This window comes from Aythya fuligula, chromosome 5, assembly GCF_009819795.1.
Source record: "Aythya fuligula isolate bAytFul2 chromosome 5, bAytFul2.pri, whole genome shotgun sequence".
Taxonomy (NCBI): Eukaryota; Metazoa; Chordata; class Aves; order Anseriformes; family Anatidae; genus Aythya; species Aythya fuligula.
In genome coordinates, this window is record NC_045563.1 from 22,601,129 (window position 1) to 22,621,602 (window position 20,474).

The following is a 20,474-nucleotide window of genomic DNA, read 5'->3' on the forward strand; positions in this document are numbered from 1 at the left end:
AGATTAATTTCATTCTGCAACTTTAATGAAAGTGATTTGTTGCATTCTTTCTTTCTTCCCTGCCCCCTTTGAGCTTTTAAGCTGCATTTGATACATGAAGAATTGATTAAAACTTACAGGATCACACTCTGTTGGATCGAATTCAGGGCACACTCTTTTAGTTTGGACTGTAACATATTGATCTTCAATTTTTTCACATTTGTAGTAGTTGCAGAGATCAAGTGGCAGAGTCTCATCAACCTATGATTTGAAGAGAAAAAAAATCCATTGAGATCAAGTATAGTATGGTTACTTCAAAAATGTCTAGCTAATTAAGGTCTCACACTTCAATGACTCTGAGATGCATTTGAAGTTCTTTCAAGCGGTAAATGGGAAAAGCCAAATTTTGCAAGCTGGCTTGCTTAAAAGCTGAAATCCTAGATATAAATAGTTACCATTACCCAGTTAATCGCAAATATCAAGAATTCTTTTTCCAAGTGAATCTTCAGAAAACTGTGTAGTTCTCAGAGTAATTTCAATGTTAAACAGATTCTTACTAGGCAGGGACACATTGATTAATTGAGATATGAAATTGAGATATGAAATTGAATAGAATACTTACATTGAGCACTTGAATAGTGTTGTTACTTAGTTTGATTTTGCAAGCTACTTCAACACACTTCCCACAGCAGTCTCCATCCTCAATCTTATATTCATGACCCTACTCGCATAGAGATGAAAGAGAAAGTACGTTGCGTTGTTGATGGCTAATTCTAGTCTTATTGAATAATTGAATTTAATTGAATAGTCTTATTAAATTATTAAATTGAGGGCTGATGGGACATCCTAGAGAATAAGAACTTACCAGTGGGCAAGATGTTTCACATTGCACTGGTTCACACTGCACAATATTGGCACTAGTCACTGGATCTTTCTCAGAACTGCAGGTACATTTCTTACATGAATCAATTGATATGGACGTTCCAGGCTGGAAGAGAGAGGGGATGGGAACAACATTAAATCTAAACAGTGTCCTTATAATTTACTGGCAGGATTGAAAGCATTGTTGTGTACCATTAATGGTTGCTGAAATGGAAACATGAGTTTCTCAATTCTCTTTGAACACAGAATTGTTTGACTTTATGCTTTACCAGAAAACATTAGGAGGAATCTAAAGAAAGTGATATAAAAAAAGTAATAAAATGCAGGTATGACTGGTTTGTACGACCTCAGCATTTTACCCGCTTTTCAATGCTCCGTTTAAGATTTTTTTTTTCTCATATAAGACACTTTCAGAGGTTATAAAACAATTATAACTTACAAATGGAGATTAAAATAATTGGAGATACATACATAAGCAGTGATACAAATTTACAGGTGGATTTTAGTCTTTTTAAAATGCATTCCCACAAGGCTGTGGTGCTGCTGTTTAAATTTTGAAAAAGACGTAGGTACCAATTTCAGCAAAATATTTACATATCAATTAAAGCAAAAATCCTGGCTTTAATTTTGAAGGTTTTCAGTGCTTATTTCAAATAATGGCTGAGCTCAGGTGATGCATTAGATTCTCTGCAAAAAAAAAAAAAAAAAAAAAATCCACAACTAGTTTTTTTTTTTTTTTTTTTAATGGCACACTCTTGTTTTACACTCCGTCTTGAAGAACTCTTCTGGGACAGTTTTGGTTTTGACATTAGAAAAAGAAAAAAACACATTCAGTTTAGAGTTAAGGATGGAATGACATGAAATGAATTGGGAAAATAATTTTCTCAAGGGCTTTTGTGGTGGAAAGGGTGTACATTTCAGTTCTGTTAATAGGGCACTGTAAGTATCACATTCTTACCGTATACATTGTGCTATTGACCACACAGATGTTGGGTATCCGTACTGAAAAACAACAAAAATTTCAAAGTAAACTTAAGTTGTGAGATTTTCAGAGAAGTCAAGATGTTATCAAGGTTTGTTAAAAACGCAGAGATTATGGAAAACTTGAATTCAAGCCCTGTGTGGTTAGATCTCATTTTTATAGTATAGCTAGATATTAAAATAAAAACGACATCTGTTAATTAGATAGAAGAATTGAACAGAAATAGCATCGAACTGGAGCTATATGTGAAAAATCCCTTTCTTGCCCTGGGTTTACTTCAAATTACAGTAGTGTCTTGTCTGAACCCTCTAAGTCCAGTAGTCTTCAAAGATGCTTTTGTTATTAATACTACTCAGAATGGAGCTTAGATAGAAAATCAAGTGGAAAAGTGGTATTTCTTACTGTAGTAATATAGTAACGTGGCAGATTCCATTCATAGCTTTCATAGAATTACTTCAAGCCTTGCAGTTCCTTTGTTTTGATCTCCCTGCTTCAGGCTTAAATTATGGTTATCTTTTGGTTTTGTTTCATTTATAAAAAATATACATATATAAACATATATACACACTGGATTGTTAATTTTTCATCCGTGTTCTACAATAGCATGTGTAATTATGTTTTTTTGTACTTCAGTTACTGACTATGATTCACTTTGTTGCTTCATGTTACCTGCTTTAGCAGTTAAATATAAAGTTGTCTGCTGGCTCATCCTTATGTTTATTCATCTTTGTTTAGCTGTAGTTAGGCCAATATTAATGTGATTCAATATTACACTAATAATGTAAAATACATTAATAACCTTAATAGCCAGATACAGAGAGACTTGAGGTACATCAAATACATGTAGGGTCAGAGTATTATCCTGCTCTTCCACCCAAAGTCTCCAATTCTCAGGAGACTTCATTGAAAATAATGTGTTGTTTTAAGATGAACTTCTAATGCATATTTAGGAAAAAATTGATGTGTGTTCACTGAGTGAGAGCAATTTAACAGATTTTTCTGTTAATGTTATATATATAGAACCTGCTTAGATATTAACAGCAGCGCAAGTGTTATTTCCCACAGTGTGTAGCTTGGTGCGTGCATATGTATTTTTAATACTTACTGCATTCATATTTAGGACAACATGGGTCTTCTGATGGTAATACAGGTGTGGAAACAAATCCTATCTCACAAATTGGTGTCTGAACTATTTGGCATAGGCGTGGCTGACATTGCACAGTAGAAGTGAGTGGGTTACATTCACAGTCCTGGCATCCACTTGTCCATTTCTCTCCAGGCTGAAAATACATAAATAATTTATTCTTAAGTGGTCTTTCACTCTAATTATTCTGGATCAACCTGCGTTAGACTCTCACGATTGGTAAGGATTTCAGATTAGAAATTTGTTAGCATATGATTTCAGGCCTTAAGAGCAGGCAAGCTGAGAACAATCATGGAATTCTCTCTTCTCTGTAGAAGGAAGGCCATTCTAACATTTTCATAGCAGGTCTACTTACTGCCATGACACTTTAATCTTTTATTTTAAAAAGTCTCTGCCATGATATTAGTGAGCTTTTCCACCTCCAGGGGATTTAAAAGCCTAATGGTGCCAGTTTTAAGTGCTATAAGGCCATTTGTAACATGACCACCTTTGTTACTGAAATAACACAAGATGATTTGAATTGGCTAATATAAGACAGACACTGGGCAGTTTTTGCAAAGGTCATATATTAGAAAAAATAACAGTAACCACCTTTCGTGGAGGACTGACATCAGTACAGTTTCTTTCTGCTGCAGTTGTGAGGGATGTTGCTGTGGTTGGTGAGACAGAAGAAAATATGTGTTCCGTGGATGAGGAGGCTTGTGTTGTTGTTTTTGAGGACTCTGAAGTTAAAGGAGTTGTTGGAAGACATGGCCCTTGAAATGGGGCAATTTCGCATTCATTGCTGCAAAGCGCATAAAAATTACATCCAGCCCTATCTGTTTTGCTGTATACAACTTCCCCTGTAGAGAAAAGATGAAGGAGAAATTAAAAGAGCAATGTAAAGACTTAGGAAAAAAAAAAAAAAAAAAAAAAAAAGTAAAAATACAAAGTAAATAGTGAAAAATATATCTATTAAAAGATCTGTGTTTGGGTGATCTTGAGTAGTTGTCTGTAATTGAATACACTATTAAGGATTCATATTGCTTACGAAAATTTTTATAACCATTAAGTAAGAAACTCACCAGGAGAAAAAAAATCACCAGAGACGTGACAAAAACATGGAGTTGGTCTGCTTAATGTAACAATTGTACTTGCTTCTGTTGTGAAAGGTGTGGTGAGGGAAGAACTGAAAATCGCAGAAGTGCTTGTTGTTACGTGACTTGACTGTGAGGTACCAGATGTAGATACTGTTAAGCACAAAACATAGTTTAGTTCATAGCACAGCACAGGTTTTAGTTCAAATAATTCCACCATACTGCAGGGGACTGTTCAATATTCAGGCAACTAAAGGCAACGTTTGGTTGCATTCCATTATTTGACCCACTTCTGTTAAATGGAGATGAGAGATATCTTACAACTCTACACCAAGTATCATCTGGATTTTGTAAATGTTAAAATCTTTGGCTCTAAAGTTTTCAGAAGTTTCAGAGTCACAACTATCACAATTGTAAGAAAAATCTCAATAATTTTTTCAGACATGTTCTTCTGTGAAGCTATTGTACTTTAGATTGCAATGGTGGGTGTCCTACAAGCAGGAACACACAGTATAAGTATACCATAACCTTATATTCCCTATTACCCTGTGCTTAATTCCTCATGTTTACCCTGGCTGAGGGTAAGTATTATCAAACCCACTAGATCAGATTGGCTATCCAGCCTGGCCTTGAGCACCTCCAGGGATGGGGCATCCACAGTTTCTCTGTGCAGCCTGTGCCAGTGCCTCACCACCCTTACAGTGAAGAACTTCCTCCTCATGTCTAAATCTATCCTCTTTTAGTTTAAAACTATTCCCCCTTGTCCTATCATTATCTACCTGAGTGAAGAGTTCTTCTCCATCCTTTTAAAGTACTCAAAGGCCGTGATGAGGTCTCCCCAGAGCCTTCTCTTCTTCAGGCTGAACATCCCCAGCTCTCTCAGCATCTCTTTATAGGCCCAATGATTATCTTTGTGGCCCTTCTCTGGACTCACTCTAAAGGGTACCATCTTTCTTGTGCTGGGGGCCCCAAACCTGGATGCAGTATTCCAGGCGGGACCTCATGAGGGCAGAGTACAGGGGACCAAAAATCTTCCTCAACTTGCTGGTCACACCACTTTTGATGTAGCCCAGAATGCAGTTGGGCTTGTAAACTCCAAACACAAACTGCTGGCTCATGGTGAACATTTTGACCACCAGAAGCCCCAAGTCCCTCTCTGAATTCTGCTCTCATCAAGTTTGTCCCCAGTATGTAATCCAGGCTGAGAAACCAGCACATTAAACTTGGTGATAATGATAGCAATGCTCTTACAACAGTGTAAGATCTTCCAAAAATAAGAGAGATTGACAGTGACATACCTCTGCTACCAGTGGTGGTAAACCTAGTAGAAAAAATAGAGGTGGTGGTACTTTGATTGGTAGAAGAAAAAGAGGTGCTGGCGGTACTGGTGGGTGAGGTGGACGCCGTTGGTGTGATGGTGGTGGTGCCTTTTGTTTCAGGGGGAGAGGTCTTGATGGTGCTGGCACTGCTGGTAGGTGTGGTGATGGTGCTTGTGCCTTCTGTCAGAGGGGTGGAGGTCTTGATGATGCTGCCACTGCTGGTAGGCACGATGGGCTCCGTTGGTGTGGAAATGATGGTGGTTGTGGGCTCTGTCCCAGGGGGAGAGGTCTTGATGGTGCTGCCACTGCTGGTAGTCACAATGGGCTCCGTTGGTGTGGAAATGATGGTGGTTGTGGACTCTGTCCCAGGGGGAGAGGTCTTGATGGTGCTGGCACTGCTGGTAGGCAGGATGGGCTCCGTTGGTGTGGAAATGATGGTGGTTGTGGGCACTGGCACGGGGGTGGAGGTCTTGGCGCTGCTGGCGCTGCTTGGGGCTGTGAATGTGGTTGTGCTCTGTGCCAGAGAGGTGGAGGTCGTGCTGATCACCGTGGTGCTGGTGGTGGTCGTCAGCGTTGACTGGGGAAGCGTAGAGGCGGTAGTGGGTGATGCTGGAGTAGGTGTTGCCGCAGTGGACGTTTCGACCGGAATGGATGTTGTGGAGGACGTTGTGGTCATTTCTGCAGTGGTCGTGGGTCTGCTTCTACTGCTGGTGGGTGAGGTGGGCGCTGTGGATGTGCTGAGGATGGTCGTGCCCGGTGTCGGAGGGACACTGGTCTTGATCACAACCGTGGTGCCAGCACTGGTTGGCGTTGTCAGCTCGGGTAGTGTAGAGGAAGGGGTGGGTGGTGCGGGAGTCTGGGTTGTCTCAGTGGAGGTTTCTGTGGGAGTGGGCTTAGCTGAAGAGCTTGGCATGGTGCTTGGTGTTGTCCCACAGTGTTTGCGGTCACAGCACAGCATACTGACCTGGTAGTTGAAGCACATGGGGTACTTGCTGATCTGATCCTTGTTTCTGCACACAAGGCCTTTTTCGACGCTGCACTCCAGTACCTGGCCCAGGCTCTCCAGGCTCCTGTTGGGGTAGTTTCAGCACGGCAGTTGATGTCCTGTGGGTTGATGCACACTTCAAATCCAGCGGCTCTGATGCTTGCAAACGTCTCTATGTCTCCATCCTCGCTACCAGGTTCTGGGGAGTCCACGTCAAACCACTGAGTCCAGGCACAGCGCTCGTGGCAGCTGCGAGTGGTGGCGGAGGTGCTGGCGGTACTGGTGGGTGAGGTGGACGCCGTTGGTGTGATGGTGGTGGTGCCTTTTGTTTCAGGGGGAGAGGTCTTGATGGTGCTGGCACTGCTGGTAGGTGTGGTGATGGTGCTTGTGCCTTCTGTCAGAGGGGTGGAGGTCTTGATGATGCTGCCACTGCTGGTAGGCACGATGGGCTCCGTTGGTGTGGAAATGATGGTGGTTGTGGGCTCTGTCCCAGGGGGAGAGGTCTTGATGGTGCTGGCACTGCTGGTAGTCACGATGGGCTCCGTTGGTGTGGAAATGATGGTGGTTGTGGACTCTGTCCCAGGGGGAGAGGTCTTGATGGTGCTGGCACTGCTGGTAGTCACGATGGGCTCCGTTGGTGTGGAAATGATGGTGGTTGTGGGCACTGGCACGGGGGTGGAGGTCTTGGCGCTGCTGGCGCTGCTTGGGGCTGTGAATGTGGTTGTGCTCTGTGCCAGAGAGGTGGAGGTCGTGCTGATCACCGTGGTGCTGGTGGTGGTCGTCAGCGTTGACTGGGGAAGCGTAGAGGCGGTAGTGGGTGATGCTGGAGTAGGTGTTGCCGCAGTGGACGTTTCGACCGGAATGGATGTTGTGGAGGACGTTGTGGTCATTTCTGCAGTGGTCGTGGGTCTGCTTCTACTGCTGGTGGGTGAGGTGGGCGCTGTGGATGTGCTGAGGATGGTCGTGCCCGGTGTCGGAGGGACACTGGTCTTGATCACAACCGTGGTGCCAGCACTGGTTGGCGTTGTCAGCTCGGGTAGTGTAGAGGAAGGGGTGGGTGGTGCGGGAGTCTGGGTTGTCTCAGTGGAGGTTTCTGTGGGAGTGGGCTTAGCTGAAGAGCTTGGCATGGTGCTTGGTGTTGTCCCACAGTGTTTGCGGTCACAGCACAGCATACTGACCTGGTAGTTGAAGCACATGGGGTACTTGCTGATCTGATCCTTGTTTCTGCACACAAGGCCTTTTTCGACGCTGCACTCCAGTACCTGGCCCAGGCTCTCCAGGCTCCTGTTGGGGTAGTTTTCAGCACGGCAGTTGATGTCCTGTGGGTTGATGCACACTTCAAATCCAGCGGCTCTGATGCTTGCAAACGTCTCTATGTCTCCATCCTCGCTACCAGGTTCTGGGGAGTCCACGTCAAACCACTGAGTCCAGGCACAGCGCTCGTGGCAGCTGCGAGTGGTGGCGGAGGTGCTGGCGGTACTGGTGGGTGAGGTGGACGCCGTTGGTGTGATGGTGGTGGTGCCTTTTGTTTCAGGGGGAGAGGTCTTGATGGTGCTGGCACTGCTGGTAGGTGTGGTGATGGTGCTTGTGCCTTCTGTCAGAGGGGTGGAGGTCTTGATGATGCTGCCACTGCTGGTAGGCACGATGGGCTCCGTTGGTGTGGAAATGATGGTGGTTGTGGGCTCTGTCCCAGGGGGAGAGGTCTTGATGGTGCTGGCACTGCTGGTAGTCACGATGGGCTCCGTTGGTGTGGAAATGATGGTGGTTGTGGGCACTGGCACGGGGGTGGAGGTCTTGGCGCTGCTGGCGCTGCTTGGGGCTGTGAATGTGGTTATGCTCTGTGCCAGAGAGGTGGAGGTCGTGCTGATCACCGTGGTGCTGGTGGTGGTCGTCAGCGTTGACTGGGGAAGCGTAGAGGCGGTAGTGGGTGATGCTGGAGTAGGTGTTGCCGCAGTGGACGTTTCGACCGGAATGGATGTTGTGGAGGACGTTGTGGTCATTTCTGCAGTGGTCGTGGGTCTGCTTCTACTGCTGGTGGGTGAGGTGGGCGCTGTGGATGTGCTGAGGATGGTCGTGCCCGGTGTCGGAGGGACACTGGTCTTGATCACAACCGTGGTGCCAGCACTGGTTGGCGTTGTCAGCTCGGGTAGTGTAGAGGAAGGGGTGGGTGGTGCGGGAGTCTGGGTTGTCTCAGTGGAGGTTTCTGTGGGAGTGGGCTTAGCTGAAGAGCTTGGCATGGTGCTTGGTGTTGTCCCACAGTGTTTGCGGTCACAGCACAGCATACTGACCTGGTAGTTGAAGCACATGGGGTACTTGCTGATCTGATCCTTGTTTCTGCACACAAGGCCTTTTTCGACGCTGCACTCCAGTACCTGGCCCAGGCTCTCCAGGCTCCTGTTGGGGTAGTTTTCAGCACGGCAGTTGATGTCCTGTGGGTTGATGCACACTTCAAATCCAGCGGCTCTGATGCTTGCAAACGTCTCTATGTCTCCATCCTCGCTACCAGGTTCTGGGGAGTCCACGTCAAACCACTGAGTCCAGGCACAGCGCTCGTGGCAGCTGCGAGTGGTGGCGGAGGTGCTGGCGGTACTGGTGGGTGAGGTGGACGCCGTTGGTGTGATGGTGGTGGTGCCTTTTGTTTCAGGGGAGAGGTCTTGATGGTGCTGGCACTGCTGGTAGGTGTGGTGATGGTGCTTGTGCCTTCTGTCAGAGGGGTGGAGGTCTTGATGATGCTGCCACTGCTGGTAGGCACGATGGGCTCCGTTGGTGTGGAAATGATGGTGGTTGTGGGCTCTGTCCCAGGGGGAGAGGTCTTGATGGTGCTGGCACTGCTGGTAGTCACGATGGGCTCCTTTGGTGTGGAAATGATGGTGGTTGTGGGCACTGGCACGGGGGTGGAGGTCTTGGCGCTGCTGGCGCTGCTTGGGGCTGTGAATGTGGTTGTGCTCTGTGCCAGAGAGGTGGAGGTCGTGCTGATCACCGTGGTGCTGGTGGTGGTCGTCAGCGTTGACTGGGGAAGCGTAGAGGCGGTAGTGGGTGATGCTGGAGTAGGTGTTGCCGCAGTGGACGTTTCGACCGGAATGGATGTTGTGGAGGACGTTGTGGTCATTTCTGCAGTGGTCGTGGGTCTGCTTCTACTGCTGGTGGGTGAGGTGGGCGCTGTGGATGTGCTGAGGATGGTCGTGCCCGGTGTCGGAGGGACACTGGTCTTGATCACAACCGTGGTGCCAGCACTGGTTGGCGTTGTCAGCTCGGGTAGTGTAGAGGAAGGGGTGGGTGGTGCGGGAGTCTGGGTTGTCTCAGTGGAGGTTTCTGTGGGAGTGGGCTTAGCTGAAGAGCTTGGCATGGTGCTTGGTGTTGTCCCACAGTGTTTGCGGTCACAGCACAGCATACTGACCTGGTAGTTGAAGCACATGGGGTACTTGCTGATCTGATCCTTGTTTCTGCACACAAGGCCTTTTTCGACGCTGCACTCCAGTACCTGGCCCAGGCTCTCCAGGCTCCTGTTGGGGTAGTTTTCAGCACGGCAGTTGATGTCCTGTGGGTTGATGCACACTTCAAATCCAGCGGCTCTGATGCTTGCAAACGTCTCTATGTCTCCATCCTCGCTACCAGGGTTCTGGGGAGTCCACGTCAAACCACTGAGTCCAGGCACAGCGCTCGTGGCAGCTGCGAGTGGTGGCGGAGGTGCTGGCGGTACTGGTGGGTGAGGTGGACGCCGTTGGTGTGATGGTGGTGGTGCCTTTGTTTCAGGGGGAGAGGTCTTGATGGTGCTGGCACTGCTGGTAGGTGTGGTGATGGTGCTTGTGCCTTCTGTCAGAGGGGTGGAGGTCTTGATGATGCTGCCACTGCTGGTAGGCACGATGGGCTCCGTTGGTGTGGAAATGATGGTGGTTGTGGGCTCTGTCCCAGGGGGAGAGGTCTTGATGGTGCTGGCACTGCTGGTAGTCACGATGGGCTCCGTTGGTGTGGAAATGATGGTGGTTGTGGGCACTGGCACGGGGGTGGAGGTCTTGGCGCTGCTGGCACTGCTTGGGGCTGTGAATGTGGTTGTGCTCTGTGCCAGAGAGGTGGAGGTCGTGCTGATCACCGTGGTGCTGGTGGTGGTCGTCAGCGTTGACTGGGGAAGCGTAGAGGCGGTAGTGGGTGATGCTGGAGTAGGTGTTGCCGCAGTGGACGTTTCGACCGGAATGGATGTTGTGGAGGACGTTGTGGTCATTTCTGCAGTGGTCGTGGGTCTGCTTCTACTGCTGGTGGGTGAGGTGGGCGCTGTGGATGTGCTGAGGATGGTCGTGCCCGGTGTCGGAGGGACACTGGTCTTGATCACAACCGTGGTGCCAGCACTGGTTGGCGTTGTCAGCTCAGGTAGTGTAGAGGAAGGGGTGGGTGGTGCGGGAGTCTGGGTTGTCTCAGTGGAGGTTTCTGTGGGAGTGGGCTTAGCTGAAGAGCTTGGCATGGTGCTTGGTGTTGTCCCACAGTGTTTGCGGTCACAGCACAGCATACTGACCTGGTAGTTGAAGCACATGGGGTACTTGCTGATCTGATCCTTGTTTTCTGCACACAAGGCCTTTTTCGACGCTGCACTCCAGTACCTGGCCCAGGCTCTCCAGGCTCCTGTTGGGGTAGTTTTCAGCACGGCAGTTGATGTCCTGTGGGTTGATGCACACTTCAAATCCAGCGGCTCTGATGCTTGCAAACGTCTCTATGTCTCCATCCTCGCTACCAGGTTCTGGGGAGTCCACGTCAAACCACTGAGTCCAGGCACAGCGCTCGTGGCAGCTGCGAGTGGTGGCGGAGGTGCTGGCAGTACTGGTGGGTGAGGTGGACGCCGTTGGTGTGATGGTGGTGGTGCCTTTTGTTTCAGGGGGAGAGGTCTTGATGGTGCTGGCACTGCTGGTAGGTGTGGTGATGGTGCTTGTGCCTTCTGTCAGAGGGGTGGAGGTCTTGATGATGCTGCCACTGCTGGTAGGCACGATGGGCTCCGTTGGTGTGGAAATGATGGTGGTTGTGGGCTCTGTCCCAGGGGGAGAGGTCTTGATGGTGCTGGCACTGCTGGTAGGCACGATGGGCTCCGTTGGTGTGGAAATGATGGTGGTTGTGGGCACTGGCACGGGGGTGGAGGTCTTGGCGCTGCTGGCGCTGCTTGGGGCTGTGAATGTGGTTGTGCTCTGTGCCAGAGAGGTGGAGGTCGTGCTGATCACCGTGGTGCTGGTGGTGGTCGTCAGCGTTGACTGGGGAAGCGTAGAGGCGGTAGTGGGTGATGCTGGAGTAGGTGTTGCTGCAGTGGACGTTTCGACCGGAATGGATGTTGTGGAGGACGTTGTGGTCATTTCTGCAGTGGTCGTGGGTCTGCTTCTACTGCTGGTGGGTGAGGTGGGCGCTGTGGATGTGCTGAGGATGGTCGTGCCTGGTGTCGGAGGGACACTGGTCTTGATCACAACCGTGGTGCCAGCACTGGTTGGCGTTGTCAGCTCGGGTAGTGTAGAGGAAGGGGTGGGTGGTGCGGGAGTCTGGGTTGTCTCAGTGGAGGTTTCTGTGGGAGTGGGCTTAGCTGAAGAGCTTGGCATGGTGCTTGGTGTTGTCCCACAGTGTTTGCGGTCACAGCACAGCATACTGACCTGGTAGTTGAAGCACATGGGGTACTTGCTGATCTGATCCTTGTTTCTGCACACAAGGCCTTTTTCGACGCTGCACTCCAGTACCTGGCCCAGGCTCTCCAGGCTCCTGTTGGGGTAGTTTTCAGCACGGCAGTTGATGTCCTGTGGGTTGATGCACACTTCAAATCCAGCGGCTCTGATGCTTGCAAACGTCTCTATATCTCCATCCTCGCTACCAGGTTCTGGGGAGTCCACGTCAAACCACTGAGTCCAGGCACAGCGCTCGTGGCAGCTGCGAGTGGTGGCGGAGGTGCTGGCGGTACTGGTGGGTGAGGTGGACGCCGTTGGTGTGATGGTGGTGGTGCCTTTTGTTTCAGGGGGAGAGGTCTTGATGGTGCTGGCACTGCTGGTAGGTGTGGTGATGGTGCTTGTGCCTTCTGTCAGAGGGGTGGAGGTCTTGATGATGCTGCCACTGCTGGTAGGCACGATGGGCTCCGTTGGTGTGGAAATGATGGTGGTTGTGGGCTCTGTCCCAGGGGGAGAGGTCTTGATGGTGCTGCCACTGCTGGTAGGCAGGATGGGCTCCGTTGGTGTGGAAATGATGGTGGTTGTGGGCACTGGCACGGGGGTGGAGGTCTTGGCGCTGCTGGCGCTGCTTGGGGCTGTGAATGTGGTTGTGCTCTGTGCCAGAGAGGTGGAGGTCGTGCTGATCACCGTGGTGCTGGTGGTGGTCGTCAGCGTTGACTGGGGAAGCGTAGAGGCGGTAGTGGGTGATGCTGGAGTAGGTGTTGCCGCAGTGGACGTTTCGACCGGAATGGATGTTGTGGAGGACGTTGTGGTCATTTCTGCAGTGGTCGTGGGTCTGCTTCTACTGCTGGTGGGTGAGGTGGGCGCTGTGGATGTGCTGAGGATGGTCGTGCCCGGTGTCGGAGGGACACTGGTCTTGATCACAACCGTGGTGCCAGCACTGGTTGGCGTTGTCAGCTCGGGTAGTGTAGAGGAAGGGGTGGGTGGTGCGGGAGTCTGGGTTGTCTCAGTGGAGGTTTCTGTGGGAGTGGGCTTAGCTGAAGAGCTTGGCATGGTGCTTGGTGTTGTCCCACAGTGTTTGCGGTCACAGCACAGCATACTGACCTGGTAGTTGAAGCACATGGGGTACTTGCTGATCTGATCCTTGTTTCTGCACACAAGGCCTTTTTCGACGCTGCACTCCAGTACCTGGCCCAGGCTCTCCAGGCTCCTGTTGGGGTAGTTTTCAGCACGGCAGTTGATGTCCTGTGGGTTGATGCACACTTCAAATCCAGCGGCTCTGATGCTTGCAAACGTCTCTATGTCTCCATCCTCGCTACCAGGTTTCTGGGGAGTCCACGTCAAACCACTGAGTCCAGGCACAGCGCTCGTGGCAGCTGCGAGTGGTGGCGGAGGTGCTGGCGGTACTGGTGGGTGAGGTGGACGCCGTTGGTGTGATGGTGGTGGTGCCTTTTGTTTCAGGGGGAGAGGTCTTGATGGTGCTGGCACTGCCGGTAGGTGTGGTGATGGTGCTTGGGCCTTCTGTCAGAGGGGTGGAGGTCTTGATGATGCTGCCACTGCTGGTAGGCACGATGGGCTCCGTTGGTGTGGAAATGATGGTGGTTGTGGGCTCTGTCCCAGGGAGAGAGGTCTTGATGGTGCTGGCACTGCTGGTAGGTGTGGTGATGGTGCTTGGGCCTTCTGTCAGAGGGGTGGAGGTCTTGATGATGCTGCCACTGCTGGTAGGCACGATGGGCTCCGTTGGTGTGGAAATGATGGTGGTTGTGGACTCTGTCCCAGGGGGAGAGGTCTTGATGGTGCTAGCACTGCTGGTAGGTGTGGTGATGGTGCTTGGGCCTTCTGTCAGAGGGGTGGAGGTCTTGATGATGCTGCCACTGCTGGTAGGCACGATGGGCTCCGTTGGTGTGGAAATGATGGTGGTTGTGGGCACTGGCACGGGGGTGGAGGTCTTGGCGCTGCTGGCGCTGCTTGGGGCTGTGAATGTGGTTGTGCTCTGTGCCAGAGAGGTGGAGGTCGTGCTGATCACCGTGGTGCTGGTGGTGGTCGTCAGCGTTGACTGGGGAAGCGTAGAGGCGGTAGTGGGTGATGCTGGAGTAGGTGTTGCCGCAGTGGTGCTTGTGCCTTCTGTCAGAGTGGTGGAGGTCTTGATGATGCTAGCACTGCTGGTAGGCACGATGGGCTCTGTTGGTGTGTTTATAATAGTGGTTGTGCCTGTTGTGACAGTGGGATATGTCTTGATGGTGGTCGCTCTACTGCTACTTGTGGTTGGTTCTTTTGGTGTGGTTGTGCTTTTTGATATATTTGTGACTTTCGGTGTTAAAGTTGTTATGTCAGATTTTTGAGGTTCCGTTCTTTCTGTAGCTGGTGGTTTTGTTTTTGTTTGTACTGTAAATGGTGTTTCTATAGCAGCAGTTGTTTGTATTTCTGAACATGGTTTATAACTACAGCACAGTATTCTGATGTTGTAGTTATAGCATTGCTTAGATTGTTGGTCTTTGTTATTGCATATCAATCCTCTGGTTTGACTGCATTCTACTGTTTGATTAAGATATTCTAGTTCTTTATCTGGGTGTTCTTCTGCTCTGCATTGAACTCCGCTTGGGTTTTTACAAACACTGTATCCATTGTTTTTTAGATTTTCATAATTTTCATAGTCTCCACTGTCCTCTCCGGTTTTAGGCTGTGTGCTATCATACCATTCTGACCATTCACATACATTCTTCACACATACAGTTGTCACTGGTGTTGTGGTTGTGATTTCTGTAATTAAAAAGAAGAAATGTAAGTCTTGTTTTCTGTTACTAAAGTGACAGTAATTAATTATTTATTTTCATATATTTTAATGTTTTGCATAATAGTATATGTGTTCATATAGTATTTTAATTTTAATAATTTTTCTTTGACAGTCTTGTGTTTTATTTCTAAGGTAGGTTTCCAACTCATCTCTGTATTTTTTTTCTAGCTGTATTTAATCTGACATTTAAAAATTGTATTTAAATATAGTTAATGTAAGATGGGTTATGTGGAATGTTGATAGATAAGAAAATGGGATCTCATGTCTGTTACAATAGAATTAAGAGGGTTTTTTATTTTTCTTACTATTATCTCTAGTTATTTATGCCTAGCTACATAACTACACATAATGTAAAATATTTTTACAGGTTAATGATTTTTCTACTTATTTTAGTATTATAACATGTCACATATTTGTGAACTGCTAGTATAAACTGATAGTTTAGGTTCATATAATAGTTTATATTAGTTTATACAGTTTATGTAATAAACATATTAAATATTTATGAGATAATTTAATATATACATAGTTTCTTCCTATTTTAATAAAATTTATTTTCATATTCTTAACATTATGAAAATAAGCATATGGAATATGTACCACTTTCTCCACAGCAACGTTACATCTGCTTAATAGAAAACTTATATTTAATTGTACAGTTCTTGTTGTCGTATTGTATAATTTACTTGAAATATTTCTCAATGTTTCAGAATTAGATGGCCAGTACAATGAGTTAACTACAGGAATAATGTAGAAGCGCATTGCAGGAATACAATAATCGTTAAAGATTAACAATTAGGGTGGTTTCAAAGAATGGTTTTAAAGAATTTGAGTATACATTGAAACCAAATTTCTTATCTTCATTTTGCGCTAATATGGTCAGTAATTTTTAAAATGGTTCTCACTGTCTTTTGTGTGTTCAGACTTTGGTTTAGAATTGCTCTTTTTTATTTGCAGGCAAGTGAGGAGATTCTCCAGAGTGCAATAGCTAATAAGCTCTGTTGTTTTTCCACTGGAAAAAACATGGTGAAACAGTGGAGACTGACTTTGTAAGAAATGCTATACATTTCTACATCCTTGATTATGGTCTAAAAAGCATCTACCGCTGGCCAGCTGAACTGGTTGAATTGGAAATAGTTTCAAGTCAATAGTTTCAAGTTAAAGTGTGTGCCATTAACTGATGACAAGGCTCTGCCTTTCAGGCAAGTTTTAATCCCTTCCAGAGATTTTTCAGTTATTTTAGAGTGTTGATGCATACCTGAAGTAGTAGTTGTGGGCTGACTTGTAGAAAATGTAAATGGGGTTGTTGTTGAGATGCCACATCTAAAGATACTTCTGTTTATTGTTCCATTGACATCACATGTTGCACTGAAACACCATCCAGTTCCATCTGTGGTGTTGTATATGAGTTCATTATATTTATATGTGTTCCCTTCATAAATGCAGTTACATGCTGTAATTCAGAAGGTTTTTGTCAGTCATCTATGAAAAGATAATATCTAGTACTTAATTTTCTTATTAGTACTTACTAGATGTCTTACCTTTATCATCAAACTTGCACTGTAAACCTTCTGATGTGCATTCACTGAAATAAAAAACAGAAAACAAAACACATCTTTTTTATTATGACCTGGTTTTATTACTGTCATCTTTCTGCCAGATACTAGGATCAAGTATCAAGGATTGAACAATTGTGAATGAGAACTTGGTTGATTCAGTTACTCAAATTCAAGTGGGCGTGTTGCCTAAATTCCAGCTAATTAATAACTGCTTGTTCCAGGCCTTATTTTTACACAGGCATCATAAAACTTTCACGACTCCTGTCATGAAACAGAAACATGCAATTTTCCATTACTGGTTTGTTCGTTTTTCTTTGTGCACAATTAGGCTGGTATGTTAAGCCTTACCATAATTGACATTCATCACGTCTATATATCTTCCCATCTTCATTATTATAACAGTCACAGAGACTGACGCACTTCATCTGATCCTCATGAAAATATGGCTTGTCTGGTGGGCAGTTGGGATAGCAGCCTGAAGCAAGTAAAGGGCATATATATAAGTCAGAAAACATGCAAATGAGATACAGTCAGGAAAAGTTTTATTTGTTCAGAACGTGTTTGCAGGTCTTGTTTTTAATAGTCACAATTTTTGCTATTTTTTCCAATAATCCTAGAAAGTAATGCAGAGAACTAATATTAGTAGAGCCCATAAGGACTTAGCCTCAGAGATGTTTTTAGCTCCGTTTTCCAGGCTTTGTCTTACTTCATGTGAATGAAATGTTGTTGAAGAGAATTAAATGGTGGAAAAGCAGGTGATAGAGAAAATAGACTCCATTAAAGACAATTAAAAAATATAATCAAATACACCCACTTAAGGGTACTTGCAGTTCTTTTTACCTTCTAAACCTGGCAAGTTATGGAGGCATTTTCCACTTGGGTTCCTACAGGTCTTCATACAGGAAGCTCCACAAGGCTTATAGTGCCATTCACATTCCCCTTGTTGATTATAGTAATCACAGAACAGTGCTAAGGAGAAACAGAAATTTGTATGTGTTCAGAAAAGAACAACCTCTTTTGATTCATGTCTATTCATCGGATCCCTGATATGCTGCTTGAACAGTCTTGAAAACAGACTTGAAAGCCACTAATTGGCAAAAGTGTGTGAGCATTGAAACAATGTGAAAAGTCTACACAGTAAGATTATAAGGCATGTACATGAGATACCCAGAGTGTGTATTCAAGCATATAAGCAAGGCATGACTGTGTATTTACACTCTCAGAAACAGTGTATATAAGATAAAACTCACGACAGATCGATGGGGTTCTCCAGGCTATGCAGACACCAACTTCACTACATGCTTGAGCATAGGCAGCTACTGCTGTACAGAAGCAATCACAGTCTCCTCCAGAGTCACAGGCACAAGCATCTGTCACACATGCCTGGTAATATTTTGCTGGTTCAACCTGTTATAAAATAGAAGTGTTATATTATACATCCTGTCTTCTAAATTATTTCTTAGTTTTGCTAGACTAGTTTTCATAAAACTGTAGCATCTCAGAACGAAGACCTACATCAGTAATTTCTTTTTATGTTTATATACACTGTTAAATACCAGAGGTAATGCCAAATAATATATCCAAATCATCTATTGACACAGTTTTAGACATCTAGACTTGTGTTCCAATGAATGATTAGATTCATGTTCCAAAGCAGTATTAGGCAGCCCCCCTTGAAAATGGTCTCTAACAGTGGAAAGAACTAAGGTAATACGAAGAGCACAGAGTTATTCTGCATTGTTGATATGTACTAATTGTCAGTTAAGGCTATGCTGATCATAGAATCACAGAATCATAGAACATTAAGGTTGGAAAAGACCTCCAAGATCATCTGGTCCAACTGTCCCCCTACCACCAATATCACCCACTAAACCACATCCTTAAATACCACATCCAACCTTTTCTTAAACACCCCCAGGGATGGTGACTCCACCACCTCCCTGGACAACCCATTCCAATAAGCCTGATTACTCTTTCTGAGAAGAATTTTCTCCTAATTTCCAATCTGAACCTCCCCTGATGCAACTTGAGGCAATTCCCTCCAGTTCTATCACTAGTTACCTGCAAGACGAGGCCGAACCCCAGCTTCCCGCACCTTACTTTCAGGTAGTTGCAGAGAACTATAAGGTCTCCCCTGAGCCTCCTCTTCTCCAGACTAAACAACCCCAGTTCCCTCAGCCACTCCCCACAAGACTTGTGTTCCAGGCCCTTCGCCAGATTTGTAGCCCTTCTCTGGACATGCTCCAGGGCCTCGATGTCCTACTTGTACTGAGGGGCCCAAAACTGAACACAATACTCGAGGTGCAAACTCACCAGAGCTGAGTACAGGGGGATGATCACCTCTCTGGTCCTGCTGGGTACACTATTCCTGATACAAGTCAGGATGCTGTTGGCCTTCTTGGCCACCTGGGCACACTGCTGGCTCATGTTCAGGCAAGCATCGACCAACACCCCCAGATCCTTTTCCACTACAAAGCTTTCCAGCCACTCTGATGCTTTAATATTACCCCAAAATGTTATTATTGCATTGAGCTTGTGTTCTGTACATGGTACATGACTTCTGTTCAAGTCACACCACAGGAAATCCACAGTAATTCTGAAATTCTTCTTTCCCAATAACTGAAAGAATAAATATTCTTTTCCAAGTCAGTATTATTTCCCAGGAACTCAATGGCCTATTACTTTTTACAAGTAGGGGCTATAAATCTGTCCCATTGAGCAAGATTCACACTGAAGTTTTCCTGACACAATTTGAAATGAAATATACTGGCTAATGAATGAGGTATGTTTGGCAGAATTTTTGAGGATAGCCTTCTTTTTAACTTCAGTAATGCACAGACTTAGTCTTCACAGAGTAAACACTTGCCCTGGTAATACCTGAGAGTGACAGGCAGCAAAGACATTGCTATTGATGAGGCTACACTGCTTTTCCGACCAGGACTTTCGATAAGGGTTGGTAGAACATGGGTCCTTTATGATGTTAGCATCAGGACATGTAGAAGATACTTTCCAGCTGTTTCCAAACTCTAGGACATTCTCTACGACAGACAGACTCCTTGTAGTAAAGTCATTGATGCCGTTGCCATCATAATTTCCACACAGGCCACAGATCTGGCCCTGCAAACGGAAATAAAATAATGATGGTTGTGAGAAAACTTGAGGCAAAATCTGAAACTGAAAGAATACATGAAATTCAGCTCTTAGAGTGGTGCTATTCTATTCTAACTTTCCGGAACCTACTCATCCTTTGAAGATACAGGTTCAGATATTTTGGAAAAACAGCCATCTGTTTCCTCAGCAATAGAACATGATCACTAAGGCTAGAAACTACTAATGACTTTTCATCTTTTAAATCTGAACAATACTGGCTTGGTCATTTTCTTCTTCCATCTTTGATGTACATCTATAGCAAGGAAATGAGGACTCAACTGATGACACAGGTGTCTACACTTTTCATTTGTGCCTTGTTTTATCCAATAAATGTATGTATAAAAGACAGTCTTACAGAGCTATCATAAATACTACCAGTCCAGCATGTAACCTACTCATTGAGTTTGTACTGTTACGACGGCAGACAGGTAGAAAAAGAAATGACATTTTCCTTGCACATCCAGAAGTAGCTGTCATTCCAAATTTATGGATATGTAACATGGTGATAGGCTACAATGGATGCTATGATTTCTCTATGAATCTAAAGTGCATACTTTCCATATTGCTACTGTTCCTATAACGTGCCAGTGGGCTAGGCAGCAAAAGAACCTGTGGTATTAAAATGAACTTTTGTACCTAGTTCTAAATTGCACTTAGATTTGTGTACACATAATTGAAATGTCACTGTGGTATTCAGTCAGATAGCAAATTCCTAATCTTTGACAGTTTTTAGTTCTTACATACCATAAGCTATAAGAGAGAGCATGATTTCAGGAATATATTTTCCTTATCACCAGTTCAGATACATGCTTGAAAAATCCATGATAGAGTTTTACAAGAGACTTTCACTTATAATATTTTACTTCCTTGTTCTTGAACTACAGTAATTTGATTTGTGTATCAATGTGTACTGGAAACGATGGATTACTTCCAAGATCAAGACTACTCAGTTGATTTCTATACGTGTAGCTATGTAATTT

At 45.8% G+C, this 20,474-nt stretch overlaps 1 protein-coding gene across 1 annotated transcript in view; it reads right to left on the minus strand.

Annotated features, from left to right (window-relative positions):
- LOC116489534 (mucin-2-like) overlaps nucleotides 1-20,474 on the minus strand; it is a 42,210-nt gene that overhangs the window by 1,282 nt on the left and 20,454 nt on the right. Inside the window, 18 exon segments of the mRNA XM_032187961.1 lie at nucleotides 118-240; nucleotides 602-700; nucleotides 845-967; nucleotides 1,820-1,863; nucleotides 2,949-3,123; nucleotides 3,579-3,829; nucleotides 4,052-4,216; nucleotides 5,362-6,452; nucleotides 6,536-7,356; nucleotides 7,432-8,999; nucleotides 9,068-10,919; nucleotides 10,921-13,311; nucleotides 13,313-14,751; nucleotides 16,327-16,370; nucleotides 16,693-16,819; nucleotides 17,185-17,313; nucleotides 17,595-17,751; nucleotides 19,222-19,461. Coding sequence (XP_032043852.1) covers nucleotides 118-240; nucleotides 602-700; nucleotides 845-967; nucleotides 1,820-1,863; nucleotides 2,949-3,123; nucleotides 3,579-3,829; nucleotides 4,052-4,216; nucleotides 5,362-6,452; nucleotides 6,536-7,356; nucleotides 7,432-8,999; nucleotides 9,068-10,919; nucleotides 10,921-13,311; nucleotides 13,313-14,751; nucleotides 16,327-16,370; nucleotides 16,693-16,819; nucleotides 17,185-17,313; nucleotides 17,595-17,751; nucleotides 19,222-19,461 — 10,839 coding nt within the window.